Source organism: Poecilia reticulata, chromosome 10 (assembly GCF_904066995.2).
Source record: "Poecilia reticulata chromosome 10, P_reticulata-male-v2, whole genome shotgun sequence".
NCBI classification, from domain to species: domain Eukaryota; kingdom Metazoa; phylum Chordata; class Actinopteri; order Cyprinodontiformes; family Poeciliidae; genus Poecilia; species Poecilia reticulata.
The window spans coordinates 8,574,853-8,592,032 of NC_088839.1; the positions used below are offsets into that span (position 1 = coordinate 8,574,853).

The 17,180-nt window shown below is 41.7% G+C and overlaps 1 protein-coding gene across 1 annotated transcript; it reads left to right on the top strand.

The window, feature by feature from the left end:
- The first annotated feature begins 1,379 nt into the window (after positions 1–1,379).
- Positions 1,380–9,838, top strand: tbx22 (T-box transcription factor 22). The gene is made up of 8 exons (XM_017307073.2): positions 1,380–2,263; positions 2,546–2,759; positions 3,878–3,979; positions 4,952–5,126; positions 6,808–6,972; positions 8,598–8,662; positions 8,940–9,025; positions 9,121–9,838. Exons 1-8 carry the CDS (start codon positions 1,837–1,839, stop codon positions 9,648–9,650), a joined length of 1,764 nt encoding a protein of 587 aa, XP_017162562.2. The 5' UTR covers positions 1,380–1,836; the 3' UTR covers positions 9,651–9,838.
- Positions 9,839–17,180: the final 7,342 nt, after the last annotated feature.

A 17,180-nucleotide genomic window follows, 5' to 3' on the forward strand; every position in this document is an offset into this window, starting at 1 on the left:
AATTTGCAGACTTAAATATTTGGCCCTTTGTTTCCCTTCCAATACTCTTAAAACCCATTTTATTTAGATATCGGCTGTCTGAATGTGGAGAGGCGATCCCGGGGAATACTGAAAGGCTTGTTTAAAGAAAACAGTGCCTTTCAGGAGGAAACAGAAGAAAAAAACTGTAGAGACCATCAAATCGAATCGCCTTTATTCGAGACTAAATTTACAGATTTATTCGAAAGTGACATTATTTGACAAACTCTTTATGACACGAAGCTCAAATCAAATAAAAGCATTTACTGTAATGTGCAACTAAATCAGCTACAAATTCCGTCCTCAGCTAACAACAATAATCATTTTTGTTAAGTCAGTGAGACGTAAATAACCCATTTGTCATAAAACGATCCAATGAATGAATGAATGAATGAATGAATGAATGAATGAATGAATGAACGGGGCAGAGAGTTGTTCACTGATGTTACAAACAAAATTATTGCTAAAGTGGAAGACAAACATAGAAATTGACTTTTCATTTACCAACACTAATCTCCCAACTCATTCAAAACTGATCAAGAAAGAAAGAAAGAAAGAAAGAAAGAAAGAAAGAAAGAAAGAAGGAAAGAAAGAAGGAAAGAAAGAAAGAAAGAAAGAAAGAAAGAAAGAAAGAAAGAAAGAAAGAAAGAAAGAAAGAAAGAAAGAAAGAAAGAAAGAAAGAAAGAAAGAAAGAAAGAAGATGAAGCTCTCTACTGTAGCAAAGCGTTCCCACAGCATGATCCTGCCACCACCATGTTTCAGGGTAAGGACGTGATGTAAGCTGACCGACAGACAAAAGGGTCATTTTGGTCTTATGTGACCAAAACTTTGAATGTTTTTGTTCCTCCTTGTTTTGTTCATCACTGACTTTCTTCTTTCTTTCACCGATGTCACATTTGTGAAGCACATGACTGATTTTTGTCCCGTCAACCCGATCTTCCTACCTGAGCTCACTGCAGCTCCTCCAGAGACACCATGAAACTCTGGGCCCCTTTATCCGATCAATGTCGACTTTATCCGATCAACGTCGACTTTATCCGATCAACGTCGACTTTATCCGATCAACGTCGACGGCACTCGGTGTGAATCTGAAACGAACCACCAAGGTGCAAAAATAAAGCTGTACATTACAAAACGATGGATCATATTCCAAATCGGGACTTTTCTGAAGGAAGTCGGTTAAAGTGGGGGCTATCAGAGGGAGTGGGGCCGAATCCAAATGCATGCCACACCTTTCAGATCTTTGTTCGTAAAATACTCATGTATTGTTAGTTCTGCTAACTTTTTTTTTCCAATTATTTGTTTAATGAGCATATAAACAATTATCAATAAATTTGAAAAATATGACTAAATATTTTTTTCTAATTTTAGTCATTAAAAATATTTAGTCATCGGAAAGTGCGATTTATTTTACAAATCGTAAAGAATCTAGGCGTTTCCTGAAGAACCGTGTCGTACGCGTGTAGGTTTTTCAACAGCAGTATTTATGTTAGCTGATGTCAGTCATAGCTAAACAGAAGTAATAAATAGTTCTTATTCTCACTTTTATCGTTATCACAAAACATTACGATAAAACTTTAAATCCACGTCGACCACCACTGATTTCAACACGTTTAAAATAAACCATCTAGGCCACCAACAACCAGTTAACGCACTTTAACAATAGTTTTTACTATAAGATCGAGTGTATATTTGTGTGGAGCGATGCGCGCTGCGCTCTTCCCTCCCTCTCCGTGACGCGCAGAGGGACCAGATGAACAAGCAGAGAGGCAAAGAAAAAATAAATAAATAAATAAAGGGGGGCAGACCGTGGCATGGATGAAGGAGGTGGGGAGAGCTTTGTGTCGAGGTGGAGAGGCGTGCCAACAATCAGCGATTTTGGACGAAGAGCAGCGCGCGTCTCAGAGAACACATGGCAGCGCACCGGATCCGTTACGCAGCGTCCAGGCGTCGCTGCGAGACAGAAGGGACTCCCTGAGGCGCCGCTGCCGCTTCTGGTGCCCCATCCTGCCTCCTTTTCTAGCGGGACCCGGAAGGATAAATCTTGGGAGTTGGCCGGTTAACACACGGCTTTTTTTTTTTTTTTTTTCCTCCTTGGTGCCCGGGATGCAGGGCCTGAGCTCCCGGGCTCACGCGTTCTCCGTGGAGGCGCTGGTGGGGAAACCCTCCAAGAGGATGAAAGTGTCCGAGAGGCACGAGTCAAGCGCGGCTGCAGACGCGGCCGGCGGCAGGAGCATCAGCAGCGGTGAGAACCCGCATGAAGCTGGGGACGCAGCAAGTTTGACGCAAAGTGGAAGAAAGAAGTTCGAAAAACATTTTTTTAAATAATATATTTTGTTTTATAACCCACTTGGCTTGTGAAACATATAATTCAAAAGCAAACATGTCCATCATGTTAAATAGGGCTTTAGTTCTGGAGTTATCCTAAGAAAGCATCCCGATATTTCTTTAGCAACCTTTAAAAACACCCAAAATAACTCAAACATGTTTTTCTTTTTCTTTTTTGTAACTGTTATTATTTTTCCAGGCCTATCCGAACACACCGCCAGCCAGATGACTGTAGCAGGTTCATGGAGGCCTGGAGACGCGCCGGGACAGAGCGGGCCGGAAGAGTCCGACCCGGGGCCCGAGGAGAGCGACTCCCGGCCGGACAGAGAGATCCGGGCGGAGCTGCAGGGCTCCGAGCTGTGGAAGAGGTTCTATGAAATCGGAACCGAGATGATCATCACCAAAGCTGGCAGGTAAAAAACAAAGAAAAGAAAAAAAAAACAACAACTTACAGACCTGTTGTGACAGTTCAACACAACTGGCTGCTCCAATTTACAGAATGAATGAAGCCGATAAAAACGTTTAATCTGGTAGATAAAGCGAAACTTTTTCATCAGATTATGATCAGATGAATTAAAATAAACCGTCCCCGGACTTTTCTGTTTAAATCAGACAACGCTTTGTCTTAAAAAAAAAAAAAAAAAAAAAAAAAAAAAAAAAAAAAAACCCAGCCCCATATAAACATCTATGAATAGTCCACGTTATCGCTGTCAGTTACGAATGAACTCCAAAGTGGACATTATCAGCAACACGTATCGCTCCGGCATTTACATTAACTGCTCTGCGGTCACAGGTGCGCGTTTATCAGGCGGAAAAAAAGACCTTTCAAGGCGCTGCGGCCGTTTAGGAAGGAGTAAAGAAAACTGCTATGGTTTTCCAAACAAATGAGCGGCTTATCAGTTTGTGGCGCGAATTTAAAGAAGCAGAAACTAATCGGAATATTGGGAGATATTTCCGTCTTTCGTCCATGTTTTACTGTGACTGGGAGACGGAGAAAAGTGCAGAATATATATATATATATATATATATATAGATCTGTAAAAAATTAAAAGACCATTTAAAGTGATCAGTTTCTCCGATTTCACGTTTTATAGGTAAATGTTTGAGTAAAATGAAGATTGTTCTTTTATTCTATGAACTACTGACAACATGTCTCCGAAATTCCAAGCAAAAATTTAGTATTAATTTGCAGAAATTGAGAAATGGTCAAAATAAGGAAAAATATGCTGCGCTTTCAGTCAATGCAAAGAAAACAAGTTAATGTTTATTTAGAAACAACAACACAGATGTTTTACCTCAGGAAGAGTTCAGAAATCAATATTTGGTTGCAGGTTTTCTATGGGGTTAATTTTTTCCAGAGGTGTATATTCCCAAAAAATATTCGGAAAAATGATAATAAAAAGTAACACTATATTGAGTTTTAATAGTTTACTAAATGTTTCGAAAAATTGTCAATATTATCAATATTATCAATATCGCGATATTTGATTTGATACTTTTTTTCTCCTTTTTTTTTTGCGCTTGTCTTTAGAAGAATGTTTCCTTCTGTGCGCGTCAAAGTGCGCAACCTGGACCCCTGCCAGCAGTATTACGTGGCAATGGACGTCATGCCCGTGGACTCCAAGCGCTACAGGTTTGTGGACTCACGAAACAAACCGGGGATTTAACTCATGCTTTGTTTCTTTTTGTTCTAATATGTGGCTGCATCTGAGTTGGCAACCGTTTATAGCTTCACAGCTAAAAGGCTCCAATAAACGTGATAAATGCACTTAATAAAATTAGTTTAATTCTAACTTTTAAAAAAACAGTTAATTTTTTCAATCAAATAAAATCTATTTTATTGGCTGAAATAAATGTCGTTTTAAATGTTCTGCTTTATGCTGGCTTAAACTTTGGACACAGCAGAAAATATGAAAAATGTATTCAGTCAAGAAGCTGATATAAAAATACACCTGATTAGTAAGAGGGGGAAACACTCATAATTGGAAATATTAATGTACAAAAACCAGTTTAATAAGTGCAAAGAAGCAGCTTCACTGTTTCTCTTATGTGCAAAAAAGAAAAACTAAAAAGCACTGGCTTGTGATCAAAACAAAAACAATAATAAATTTGATCATAAATGTAGCAGACTGGTTATATTTCACCTGGTCTTTGATGGTGAGTTTGCATTGTGCTCTCAAAATTTGCTTTTCATAAATTCAACTCTCCTTATGTTTTTACACATCTTGTTGTTGTTGTTGTGGTAGCCAGCATGTTTGGCCTCAGTTTTAGAGCGCTGTTGCTGATATCTGAAGCCGGATTAAAAGTGAAATTCTTCAAACCACACCTCTTCTGACAGAAGAGCGTTCAGTAAGTTGAAACATTCACTGCTAATAAAACCCGGAGAAACGTGTCGGCTTTTCCTGCTGGAAGCAGATGTGAAGGTCAGCGGCTGCTGCTTCGCTCTAGTGTGATTTGTCACCTAAATAAAGCAGCTAACGTTACAAATCAGCTGCCGTTAAAATTCAAGTAAAACAGAAAATAAAACTTTCCCAAATTCCTTTTTTACAGTGTAGCTTTTCTTTTTGCTGACGTTTTTGTTTTTTTTGGTTTCGTTTCTGTGCAGGTACGTGTACCACAGCTCGCAGTGGATGGTGGCTGGGAACACGGACCACTCGTGCATCTCTCCGCGCCTCTACGTTCACCCGGACTCGCCGTGTACGGGGGAGACGTGGATGCGACAGGTGATCAGCTTCGACCGGGTCAAGCTCACCAACAACGAGATGGACGACAAGGGACATGTAGGTTGACCCCGGAGTCGCTTTCCTCTTCCTCGTCCACAGCTGTCCTGTCGATCTGGGACGAAAACTAAAAAAACAAAAAGCAAAGAACAAAAAAACAAGTTGAATTTAACCACTAACTCATGTTTTATAAGGGTATATATATATATATATATATATTGCTTTTGAGTATATATTGCTTTTGAGTAACTTTGTTTCAGTTTTACAGGTAAAAGAGAATCACAAATTGGTTAAATTTGTGGCTCAGGGTTCAACTTTCTGTCAACTTCCTGGCAAGTTGGACTTTAGCAATTTCCACAAACCCTGTGACATTTTATTGAGTTTCTGTGGTTTTTCAAAACACAACACAAGTGAAGACGATTAGATCCTAAAGTCCAGGTAGGATCAGATACCAAAACAACAGCAACAACAGAATCAAACAGTATTTTTCATTCAAATTTTAGCATCTCCTAGACTTGTTTTTGCAGTGCATGGAAGGCGGATTTCCGTTTTTGTTTTGATAACATGTTGAGGTGTAGCATGTCCTCATATTTGTCAGTCATGCCGGACATCAGAGTTAGTTCTTAGCGGCGCTGACAGCTTCAGCTCTCCTTAAATCACCGTCGCCTTTCCCGGCTCCGATACTGAGGGGGAGACAAGGAAGGAAGTGGAAATCCTTCTGGGCTCCAAACGTGGAAACAGCACAGATGTGGAGACCGGGAGGGTTTGGACACAAACAAGAGGCGGTGATTCAATATTTACGCTAGAAAACGTTAAACCACTTCATAAGGAAATCTAATTCTGCTATTTTTTAAAAGTCTTTTTTATTACACTAACTGTTGGACCTTTGGTTTTGGTTTCCCTGTTTTTAATCTCTTAAAAACTTAAATGAACAGGAATAAAATGGATGATGTTCCCTTCCATCAAAAAGACGCCAACAGAAAGACTTGTGTTGAGTTCAAATGTGGCTAAAAAGTGGTTTTTGTATTAAATTAGTATTACATTTTTAACACATTATGTGCTAAAAAAAAGTATTAAAGAACCAACTGACTGTGTTCATTTCATAAATATTTAATTTAGTTTCATCAGCTGACGTGAAAATAATCATTTTTTTCTGCAAAAAAACCCCTGCAAACTTTTATGTTTGCAGTTTTGTTTAACTTAAATTCAAGCAGGAGATTTAACAAGTAAAACAGATTTAATTAGTCTATTCCAAACAAATTCACAAATTACTAAACTAGTTATGACACAGCTGAGCGCTAAAAACAAATCTTGAACATTTTCTTTAGTTTTGGATCCGAATTGTTTAGTTGAATCTATTATGTATTTTATATTTAGATTTACTTATTCTAATTCAAATGTTTTAATATTTTTATTTTTATTGGTTCTGTAGAGTAACTAAGCTTTCATATTGTGCTTCTTTTCTTTTTTATCAGTGTAATCAGACAAACTACACGGGTTTCCTTTATTTCACAACAATTGTTTAGATGATTATAATGTTTAATTTCTAATTAAATGCCCGCTCTCATACAAAATAAAAGTTGCAATAAAACTTTTTGGGATTTTTCCATAACTTTCAGGTAGAGAACTAATCCAGTTGACCTGTTAAATCTATAAATTTCAGCGTGAATAACCAGTGACAAAAACACCTTGTCAAATTAACTTAACGAATCTGGACGTGTCTTCCTCTGTCGGCCAGCAGATCATTCTTCAGTCGATGCATAAATACAAGCCCCGCGTCCACATCATCCGGCATGACCCTCGGATGGACCTGTCCCAGATCCAGTCCCTGCCAGCCGAAGGGGTGAACACCTTCTCTTTCCCAGAGACGGAGTTCACCACCGTCACGGCCTACCAGAACCAACAGGTGACGCTTCACTGACACCGACGTCACACAGAGCAACAACGACTCTGTAGCTGTCTGGAGAATACCAGCTGCTGCTCTGAAACGTTTTGTTCATAACATAATAAAAGTGAGCTTCAATTTGACTGCATGTTCAGAAGAAGAAGAAGAAGAAAACTAAACTAAATAAAGCAGAGCATCAGTAATGCACAGCTTTTCTGATTTTCTGGGGCTCAGAAATGATTAGACCCAAGAGCTTTGTGGTTGATTTAATAACTGCAGTTTCAACAAAGCATCCTAAAGCTGATTCTGATTTCTCCTCAAGAGAAATAACTTGAAACAATACAGGAACAACATGAAAATAAGTTCAAGTTTTCCAGGTACATGTGGTCATAAGCTGTATCGCTACACTGTGCAAGAGAGAGAACACTGCAAAACAGGAACTAGTCATTTAAAACTATCAGCTAAAACCTAAAACTTTTGCATCTTCAATTAGCCACATAGATAATAAAACTATTACTATAAATTAACATGACTATTTACTTGAAGATCATTTGCTTAATTCTAAATGTTTTAAAAACAACTAACATTTCAGACTCCATCATGCTCCATAATAGAGCTTCCCAAACCCTAGAAGCATGAAGCAGAGTATAGCTAATATGTTTAGCCGTCCTGCTGGCTGCTAAAGGTTATTCACTCCATATCTACAAATATTACCTTGGTGAGAATTGACTGCCTGAGGTAGACACGTTTCTTTTATACCTGAGAAATCATCAAGTTGGCACTAAAAGAGGAAGAGGGCGAAAAAGTCAAAGAGTGAAACGAAAAGCACCTGCTAATCGCTAGCTCGTTGTGTTAGCAGCCTGTATGAACAGCTAACCTGCCTCAGACTGCGTATATTATTTACTTTAATTTCTTCCTTTAAATTTCCTTTACATTTATTTTAAACATCTGACAGAAACCAAACATAACTGAGTTTCAGTCTAATTCTCTCAGTACCTCTTTCCACACCAAAAGTTGTTGTTTTTCATACATCTTAGTGGTAGCTAGCTTACATATGCTATGTTAGCTGGTCGGGGCACTAAGGTCAAACTGAGGGCATGCGAAGTCTTCTCCAGAAATTACCAGAAAGCAGAGGTTTACCCTTTGCTGTGAACATGTTAGTAGCTGTGATCCTGTTTGACATCACATATGAATGAACCTCCTGTTTGTGAAGCTTAAATACGGCATGTGGCCTTGGTGAGACCATAAATCCAGTGTTGTTTCCATGCTCCTCGGAGAGAGGGTGTGTGTATTTCACACAGCCTACCTGACCCTGCCGCTCGCTGCCATTCCTTCGGTAACAGAGCCGCCTGTGGGGGCTCCCACCTCTTTTCATCAGGGCTCATTTTACTATCAGGGAACATATTATTACAGCAGCTCAGTAACAAGATGTGACTGCTACAGCTGCCGGGGCCCTCGGCCCGTTAAAGCAGGGCATAAAACGGTACAAACTCCTCTCTCTGAACAGTGTTTGACAGGACTGATAAAATCCAAACAGAAACCAAGGGAGTTCTGCCACTTTTCCCCTCCCGCGTGAAGCCGAGCTCATTGTTAGCTTAACAGATGTCCAGCTGATGCTTTGAATTTGTTCCTCTCTTTTGGGCAAGATCACCAAGCTGAAGATCGACAGGAACCCGTTCGCCAAAGGCTTCAGAGATCCAGGGCGGAACAGGTACGGCACACCTTGCCAGACGCTGAACATCAACGCTTTTTCTCTGCAGATCGGTGAGCGTCATGCTAACCTGACTCGGTTAGCATTTGGCTAAACGAGTCAGGAGGGAATTTCAGTTTTAACCACTGAAATGTGAAGCCGTGTAAAACCTTCAAATAAAGCCGAGCAGCGTAGTGCAGAATTTCACACCTTTCAGAATCAACATTTGAATTCCTACGTAAGGATTTTTAATGTTTACACAGTAAATCATGACTTGTGTGTGTGTGTGTGTGTGTAGGGGGGTTTTGGACGGCCTGTTGGAGTCATACCCCTGGAGAGCCCCTCTGAGCTTGGACTTTAAGCCTTTCTCCATCCAGCTCCAAGGTACTAATCTGAAAATCTGTTTAGTTTTCTTGTCTAAAGTTTCCCACGCTTTGTCACATAACGGAGTGACTCCAGTTTGTGACATCTGTTGACAGGAAGCTCCCTGTCGCCGAGCGGCACTGCGAAGAACTTCCTCCCTCTCTCGTCGTCTTCACCTCTTCTTCCGTTCTCCTGCCCGGACGCTGCTCTCCACGCTCTCACCCTGCCCCTCTTCGGGAAGGCGTCCACCGCCGCGCCCTCCATTTCTCCGCTGCCCGGCAGAGTCTTCTCCTCCCTGGGAGTGGACGGACTGAAAGGCCTTCCTTCACTGCCGCCGCTAGCGGACCTGCCACTTCTGTCGGCGCTGCAGGGGAAGAAACCCCTTCACTGCAGGGATCCATGTCTGCACAGGTCCCCTGGGAGCTCCCCGTGTCTCGTCCCCCTCCACAGCCCTCTGAGCCCGCCAGGATCATCCCTCCTGCCTCATCTCTCTGACACTACGACCCCCTACTGTCTTTACAGCTACAGCTTCCCACTGAGTCCCCAACTCACGGCTATTTCTAGACACGGCAAACTGAGCGAAGACACGACGGACTGCCTGCTGCGGCACCCCGCCTGGCAGCAGACCTCCAACCACTGCCTCTGACAGCTGGACTCTTAGGACCAAGCAGAACCGAATGGGGAAAAAGTGACTGACTGCGAGGTGGACCTTTGTATTTAAGAACGGTTCAAAACGACATGTTGGAAGCTCAAGCACAAAAAACGATCCTGAAGCTGGTCAATCCTGAGCCAAAACCTCCAAAGTTGGAATAAATGTACAAACTTTTCTCTTCAGGGTGGAAGTAAATTGTTTTTGTTTTTTTCCACATAGTCTTTCTGTGAGGTTATAGTTATTTAAGCCAACTTCTTCACACAGTGTTATCAAAGAGCATTGACAAAAGGAGCCTGGGTTTTGTCAGGTAATGACTGAGAAACATGGCATTTACTGTCACAGTCGCTGTTAACGTAACCATGGTGAAGTACCTATTAAAGTTTATTTTGTTCTTTGGTCAAAAAGGTTCAAAAAGTTTTTACCATACCAACACAGAAACATACAGGGAAATTATAGGTATGTCTGCAAATATGTAAATATTGTCAAATTTCAAAAATATTCGCTCGTATAATTTTTTCTGACAAAAGAATCACTTTTTCAAAAAAAGACGTTGGCCATTGCTCTACGAAGGTGACGATATGCATTTATGTACGTACCGTACACAGATACATGCCGACACAGACACAAAAACGTACATATAAGCAAAGTGTTTTCCAGTTTTGCATGACAAATGGCCCTGCATTCATCACGTGGAGTTCTCCGACAGCGAACAAAAGTGTGTTTTGTGTTTACTCTGAGGACTCGGTGTCAGGCTCAGCCACCCCTGACCGATACCATGAGCTCATCAGGTCTCTCTGTGGTTTTCGGCTCGGTGCAACAGCTGCCAGAGTTCAGGCAGCCAGCTTCCCTTTCTGCACCATACAACCAAAATGACTAATCAGAGACTCCTGGAGGTGAAGTGATTGTGCTTCAGAGCTCTTTATTGGGCCCAGATGCACCAGAAAACAGACCTTTGTTCACCGACACAGTCCAAAGAGTCATTGTTAGAGAGGTGGAGACTTTTCCTTGTGGCTTTTCAGCTAAGAAAGTTCATGAAAATGAAATGAAATAGACCCAGTATGAGACTGCATGTACCAAATGGGACACGCCTGTTTAGCCGCTGATGTGATAATTCCTGCCTTCAGCTCCGACTCGAGGCCCGGTACCCAACCCTCCCGCTCTACTTCTGGTGGTTTAGGCAAAGCGGGGGGATGGTGGGTGGAAATGGACTGTTTCCCGACAAACGGTCATAACCAAACAGCAATTTACTTGTCATAGCCGAGCGCGTCAGCGAGCTAACGTGGGCCGGACGGGGCGGAGAGGGGAAAATAGCAGGAAGGAGTCAATTGAGGAACTCGGGCTAAAGGGGGATGGCCCCTCGGTCTCAGCCAAGCGGTCAGGTGCAGCAGCCCTATCAGACAGCTCGCCCTTTGTGCACAGGCAGACACAATCAGCACCGGGTCACTCGATACTGTCTGTCATTTCCATGTTTGCCTACCTTGTGGGACAATCATTCTAAACTCCCAACTAATTCCTGATCTTTCAATTAAACTAATTGCTTTCATCCGAGGAGACCTGAACTCTGCACCTGTCTCCGTCCAACGTCCAAAGCTGACGTCCAAACTCGTTGAAAACGAAAAAGACGCAACCGACTGCAGAGAGAAAGGCGTGTTAGTTTGAGTTGCAAGGAGTTCTGGGAGGTACAATCATTTTTGCAAGAATCCCACGGCCTCTGAGGTACATTTACCATCCTACGCAACATAACATGACATTCTGGCTCCAATGCCTCTGATTTCATTTTTGACATGCAAAGCACAACAAAAGTCTGCCTGGAAGTGGAAGCGGAGTGAAGCTTTTATCAGCCTGCTGATCGTGAATGTCCTCCTCTGTTCCTCCAGCGCCGTAAAGCGTGTCAACATGATCCTCTTGTAGGTGGCGGCTGAAATAACACGGAACCCGTTCCGATTCCAGCTTGGAATAACACGAGGAGGGGACGGATGTCTGTGGGCCCTCCGGCGATGATTGACGGGTAGTAAAAGAAAAAAAAAAAAGAAAAAGGGAAGGAAATTTGACCCCAGGAGTCATTTGCTTCCAATCATGTGAAATGGCATCCCGAAACAGGAGAGAGGCTCCGCGGCGAGCGCAGACGTGTAAATATGCTGCTCATTCATTAGATCAGCATGCGTGACACACACAGAGACGCAGCACAAACACGCCGCGTGTCGGTTATCTCCTGCAGGACTCGGCCGCGCTCGGCGCCCGCCGCGCTCGGCGCCCTGCAGCTCGGCCCTCCGCTCAGTCTGGACGCTGTTTTCTCTGCAAACTCAATAAAATCCGGCTGTTTATCAGGTCAGATTATGAGACGTGGCTGAGCGCAGCTGTAAAACAAAACAACAACAAAAAATTTGGAAGTGAAACCAGCTGTGTCTGAAATTGAATTTCACTCTGAGTGCAATGTAAAAAGCCAGAGCAGTTTAACAGTTTTTAAGCATTCTTCCCTAGTCGATCAAAAATTCAGAGAGCTGATTTCACACTTGATCATAAGTTCTTTTAAAAATGATATGAAGCTGTAAAATTTAAGATATTTGGGTTTTACTGTCTGAATCCTCAAATAACTTTGTAAAAAGCCTCACAAAAGTACAACAAACTGAATTTTATCACCTTTTGTGAGAACCACAAACTTCCTTGCGCTTTATTAGGATTCTTTTGCAATAGACAATTGTTACTTTTGCAAGGTATGCTTCAGTCTCAAGTGTCACTTATTTTCCCAAAATAAACTCTAATTAGCTTCCGTGTCTTTGCTGACAAAAATCATCCACAACATGATGAAGCCACCACCGTGTTTTACAGTGTTAAAACTTCAGAGTTGGTTTTCCTCCAGAACATTATCTATGTTGGTCATCAGTTTAGTCTAATGTTCAAGAGCCAGTGGCTCTTTAGACATTCTACAATGGCTCTGAATAATTGGACTAAAACAATTCAGAAACAACCATTTCTTTTAAAATATAAGCATATAATGCAGATTTTGTTTGTTGTTTTTTTGTATGGGATAAAATCTACGTTCTATTTCCACCACAGAATGACTCAAGTACCAGTAATGAATATTTGCTTTTTTGTTTGTTAGAATGAATTTCCTCAAACATCAACATCCCATCGAAGAAAATGTATCAGTCCTCTTTTTGTAAATGTTTTCCTTTGTTTTAAAACTTTTTTTTTTTAAAGCAGAAATAAAGTGGTGTTTTATAACAAAAAATGACCACAAATGTTCTACTGTATATATTTATTAAAACTCTTTAAGCGAAAACGGCTCTGTGGTTGTAAAGGTCTCAGACTCTTGGTGAAATCTAAGGGAAAACTTTCTTTCAGCTCTAAGAAACGTTCAATTGGATGTTTAATGACTTTGTGACTGACTCTTCCGATATGTGAGGCAATGACTGCAACTCCTCCATCCACTCATTGGCTGCTTCTCTTGTGATTAATGAAAGCTTTTTCTTAATCACAATTGAGCAGTACTCTGTGAGATGCCAACAGCTTAGAACATTGTTGTATGATCTATTTTAATAATGGCCAGTCTGGTTTGTTTAGGGCGCGGAAGCAAAGGGAGCTGAATACAAATGCAGGCCACACTTTTCAGATTTATAAAAACCGTTTACACTCTTGCATTATTCATAGCTTAAATTTCAACTTTAATTGAGGAACGGTTCATTGATACTTTGGCGAGGCGCTCAGTGTATTAACAAACGTCCTGGTCTCCTGGAAACAGAGGAGAGGTAAGTGTGTTTCCGTGTGTTTGTACACATGAAAACATGTGTGTGTTGTTGGGTTTCCTCTAAGCGAGCGATCCATCCGGGCCTCAAACCAACGCCATTCATCAGACGACGTGCTAATCGCCCCAGCAGCTCTGTGACTCCCAGTTCTGACGTCAACACGCGGTTTTCATGTCGTCTCCTTCGCTTCTGTGACCCAGACAGTCAACAACAGCCTCACCCTGCCCACGTACACCTATGTCTTCTCCACAAGCTCCTTTTTGTCCCCTCCATACTCCTCTGCATATTTGTTTGTTTTTAAAATATGTACCAAAAAAATACTTACAACATGAACTATGTCAAAACTTTTTTATATAGTCAAGAGAGTGGATGAAAGTGTAAACTTATCAATATTCCCGTTAAACAACAAAACCAGCACCAACAATAATTGAACAATAATAATCTCATATTTTACATCCAGCAATACTCACCTGTTTGTTTTTGTGTGTTGTGGACAGTTTTGGACATTGTCTAAATTCAATATTCAAATCATTCCACAGTTTGACTCAATTTTTCTCTAGAAGTGCTAAATATTTGACTCTGTCCTGAACTTAAACATTTACTTCTTAGTCTTAAAACTGTTATTTTTTGTCATGTTTTCAGGTAACTGTTTATTCTTAGCTTTGTAAAATATTAGAACTGTCTATAATCTCACTACGTCAATGAATTTTAATCCTTTAGCTTATATAATGTGTTTGTACTTTCTAAGTTATCAATTAAGCATATTGTTCTTTGTAGTGTTGTTAATGCCTGAAGAGCAGTTGCCCCAGATATTTCCACTACAACTTAAATAGAACCATTTAGACTGCAGTCGGCACTGTAAAACAACAACAACAACAACAACAAACTGTCTCTAATTTCCGATAAAATACCGTCTGCTGCGGTGTCCAGAATTTCACCGTATAAAAACGGTAAACATCTGCCGGTATTTTACAGTAAATTAGAGATTTTTATTTTTTATTTTTTACCGTGTGGTTTAGACAACGCAATCCAGCGTTTCTTGTTGAGCTGAGATTACACTGATCAGTGGAGTTTCAGCGGCTGGTTGAAGGCTGTCAGCACCCGCCTCATGACCAACAAACACAACGCACACTCTGACCCGGGGCTGTCCATCACCTGCAGCCGCCCGTCCGAACCGAACGGGACTTTTCATGCAGGTGTGCGTTTCAATCCGCGCACGAGGGCGACCGACACCAAAACGACGCTGGCACTGGTTTTGTTTAGGACGAACCTATAAATCAGCGCTTTCTGGAACAAGAGATGCGAGATATTCTTTTCCTCTTTGCCCCTATCTCTTGTCAGAGCGGATGGATCGCCCTCCCCTGTTTTCGCTTCCTGTGTATGACAGGTTATCACTCCTCCGAGGAGAGCGGAGGATAAGAAAGGAGAGTTGTGGGGGCACGAGGGGGGTGATTGAGTGATGCGCCGTGGCTGATGTATCGGATGGCAGGCGGAGGGATGGAGTGATGGAGCAGCAGGAGGAGGGAGGAGGGAGGAAAGAGTGATTTAGCGCAGACCTGCACTCTGCGCTCTTCTTATCCCTGCCTCGGTGCTTTCATGTCTCAACCCCGGGTCAGATCCGCCCGCTGCCCCAGATGGTGCTGTCTGTCTGCGCTGCCCTCTACAGGATGTACCCCTCTCACCCCCACCATTGCACATCTATACTCGTTTAATTGATTTCAGGGAGAGAGAGAGAGAGAGAGAGAGAGAGAGAGAGAGAGAGAGAGAGAGAGAGAGAGAGAGAGAGAGAGAGAGAGAGAGAGAGAGAGAGCCCTCTTCCCCCACCCAGTGTTTCGGCACACACACACACACACACGCAGACAGCTTGCCAACAGCCAGTGCCCCCGGTGCGCACACACGTACACGCGGCTGACGCTGTGCGCTGTCAACGCTAATTCAATTTGAGACGCGGGAGTGTGACTAAACAGCAGACCCGCAGAGCGTTTTACCATATGCACCACACACACGCTCACAACACGTCACTGTTCACTCTGACACGAACTGCTGTTGCCAGGAGTATTCACTCGTCGTCCGCCTTCGCGGAGCAGATGAACTTGATTGACATCACATTCTTGATCCACTGACTTGACGTTTGATATTTTTAGTAGAGGTGTATTTCTGAGGTCGGACGCTGATGTTGGACGAGAACTGCTAATCCATCTAAAAGATGTTCTATCTGGTACAGAGGTCACGACGCAGGGCGCCAAGCTGAGGAACTTGCTTTGTCCAACCCCACAGTGTTAGCATAAAGTTTGGAGCAACAAATGTTCCTAGCCATAGCCATGCCCAACTCCTGAAAACAGTCCAACATGACAACCTGCACATGAAAGCGTCTGGGAATCTCTTACCTGGCCATGGCCTTCCAACGCAGTGTCTTTGTATTTTTGTGTTTTTATAATGTAGAGCACTTTGAAATGCCTGAATCATGAAATGTGCAATGCAAATACAACACAATTTAATTGATTGATTGATTGATTGATTGTTTTAGAATTGTAGGTTTAGAAATGGTAGCAGATGAAGTGAACAAAACCGTTCAGTCTGTCTTTGCTGCACTTCTAAATATTGATCGTTTGGATCGGCATTTCTTTGTTTACAGAGCAGGCGATATCTGGTAAGCTTCATAGCGTCGAACTTTCACATTAGCGACTGGGTAAAATTTAGAATCTCAAAAGAATCCACGCCTCTAAAAAGCAAGTTTTTCTCAGTAGCCAAGACCCCATGTAGGACGCAAAGCGTACACAGCAAATTCAAAAGTGTTAAATGTTTTGGTGTTAGTAGACTTTGTGCAAAAGCAGAGTTAATTTTACTCTGATAAAGTCACATTCTGTTTATGTAAGTCTGGGGTGTATATTATTAGTAGTTAAAATCCAGTGTTAAAACAAGGTGTTTCCATTTCAAATCTAGAGTTGTTAAAATAGAATCAATAACTCTTTACTTCTTAACTCTGAACTCCACCAGCGGCTCTAATTAATTAATTCACTGACTCGGCCCCCAGAATCACAGATTCCCACCAAAGCGAAGCGACAGAAGCCAAGTCATTTCAGGACTATTTACTTTCCACTTGTCTGAGTTATTTACTGCACTTGGTAAGTCATTTTTTTCGGAGATGGTTTATAACTATTATTTTGAGTTGAGCTCAACCTGTATGATAGACGTCACGTTCGCCACACGGCTCGGTGTTAGCATTTTTAGCTTAGCATGCCGAATGTTAGCGGAGGATAAAGTGTTGGAAAAAAATCGAGCCGGTGAACATTCAATCAAATTATTGGCTAATTTGAACAGATCCGTAATAATCTGGAGTATGTGTTTCGTGATGTTGAACATTTACATGCATATTGGTCAGATTTATCAACCTTTCTGATCGATTTTTTTTCTTTTGAAAAAATGCAAAAAGCTTTTTCACGTTGAGAGCATTAATTCTGCTGTTGTATCTTATTTTATACATTTTGCAGCATGTTTTAATCCTTTTATTGCCTTTTTGTATATTAGAACCAGTTTGGTTGAGGATGAATTGCCAGTGGTCAGCCTAACCTCTCCCTCCTGATTCCTCCATGGATTCTTAGAAGATTAAAGCTCCAAAAATGATTATGTGAGTGTTAATATCTCTGAAACTCTACATTTCTGTAATTGAGGCTTGTTGTTAGAGTTGTAGTAAAAATGTTTTCCTTCGCTCCATTCCTCATTGTTATGTTTTTGTTTGTTATGATCCAGAGACCAACACTAACTGTGGTAGTCAGAG

Bases quoted from the DNA above. Each gene is read 5' to 3' on its own strand.
- tbx22 (XM_017307073.2), top strand. From the start codon at position 1,837: ATGAAGGAGGTGGGGAGAGCTTTGTGTCGAGGTGGAGAGGCGTGCCAA. The intron at 6,973-8,597 runs GTGACGCTTCAC...CTTTTGGGCAAG, and splicing joins CGGCCTACCAGAACCAACAG to ATCACCAAGCTGAAGATCGA. The intron at 9,026-9,120 runs GTACTAATCTGA...ATCTGTTGACAG, and splicing joins TTTCTCCATCCAGCTCCAAG to GAAGCTCCCTGTCGCCGAGC.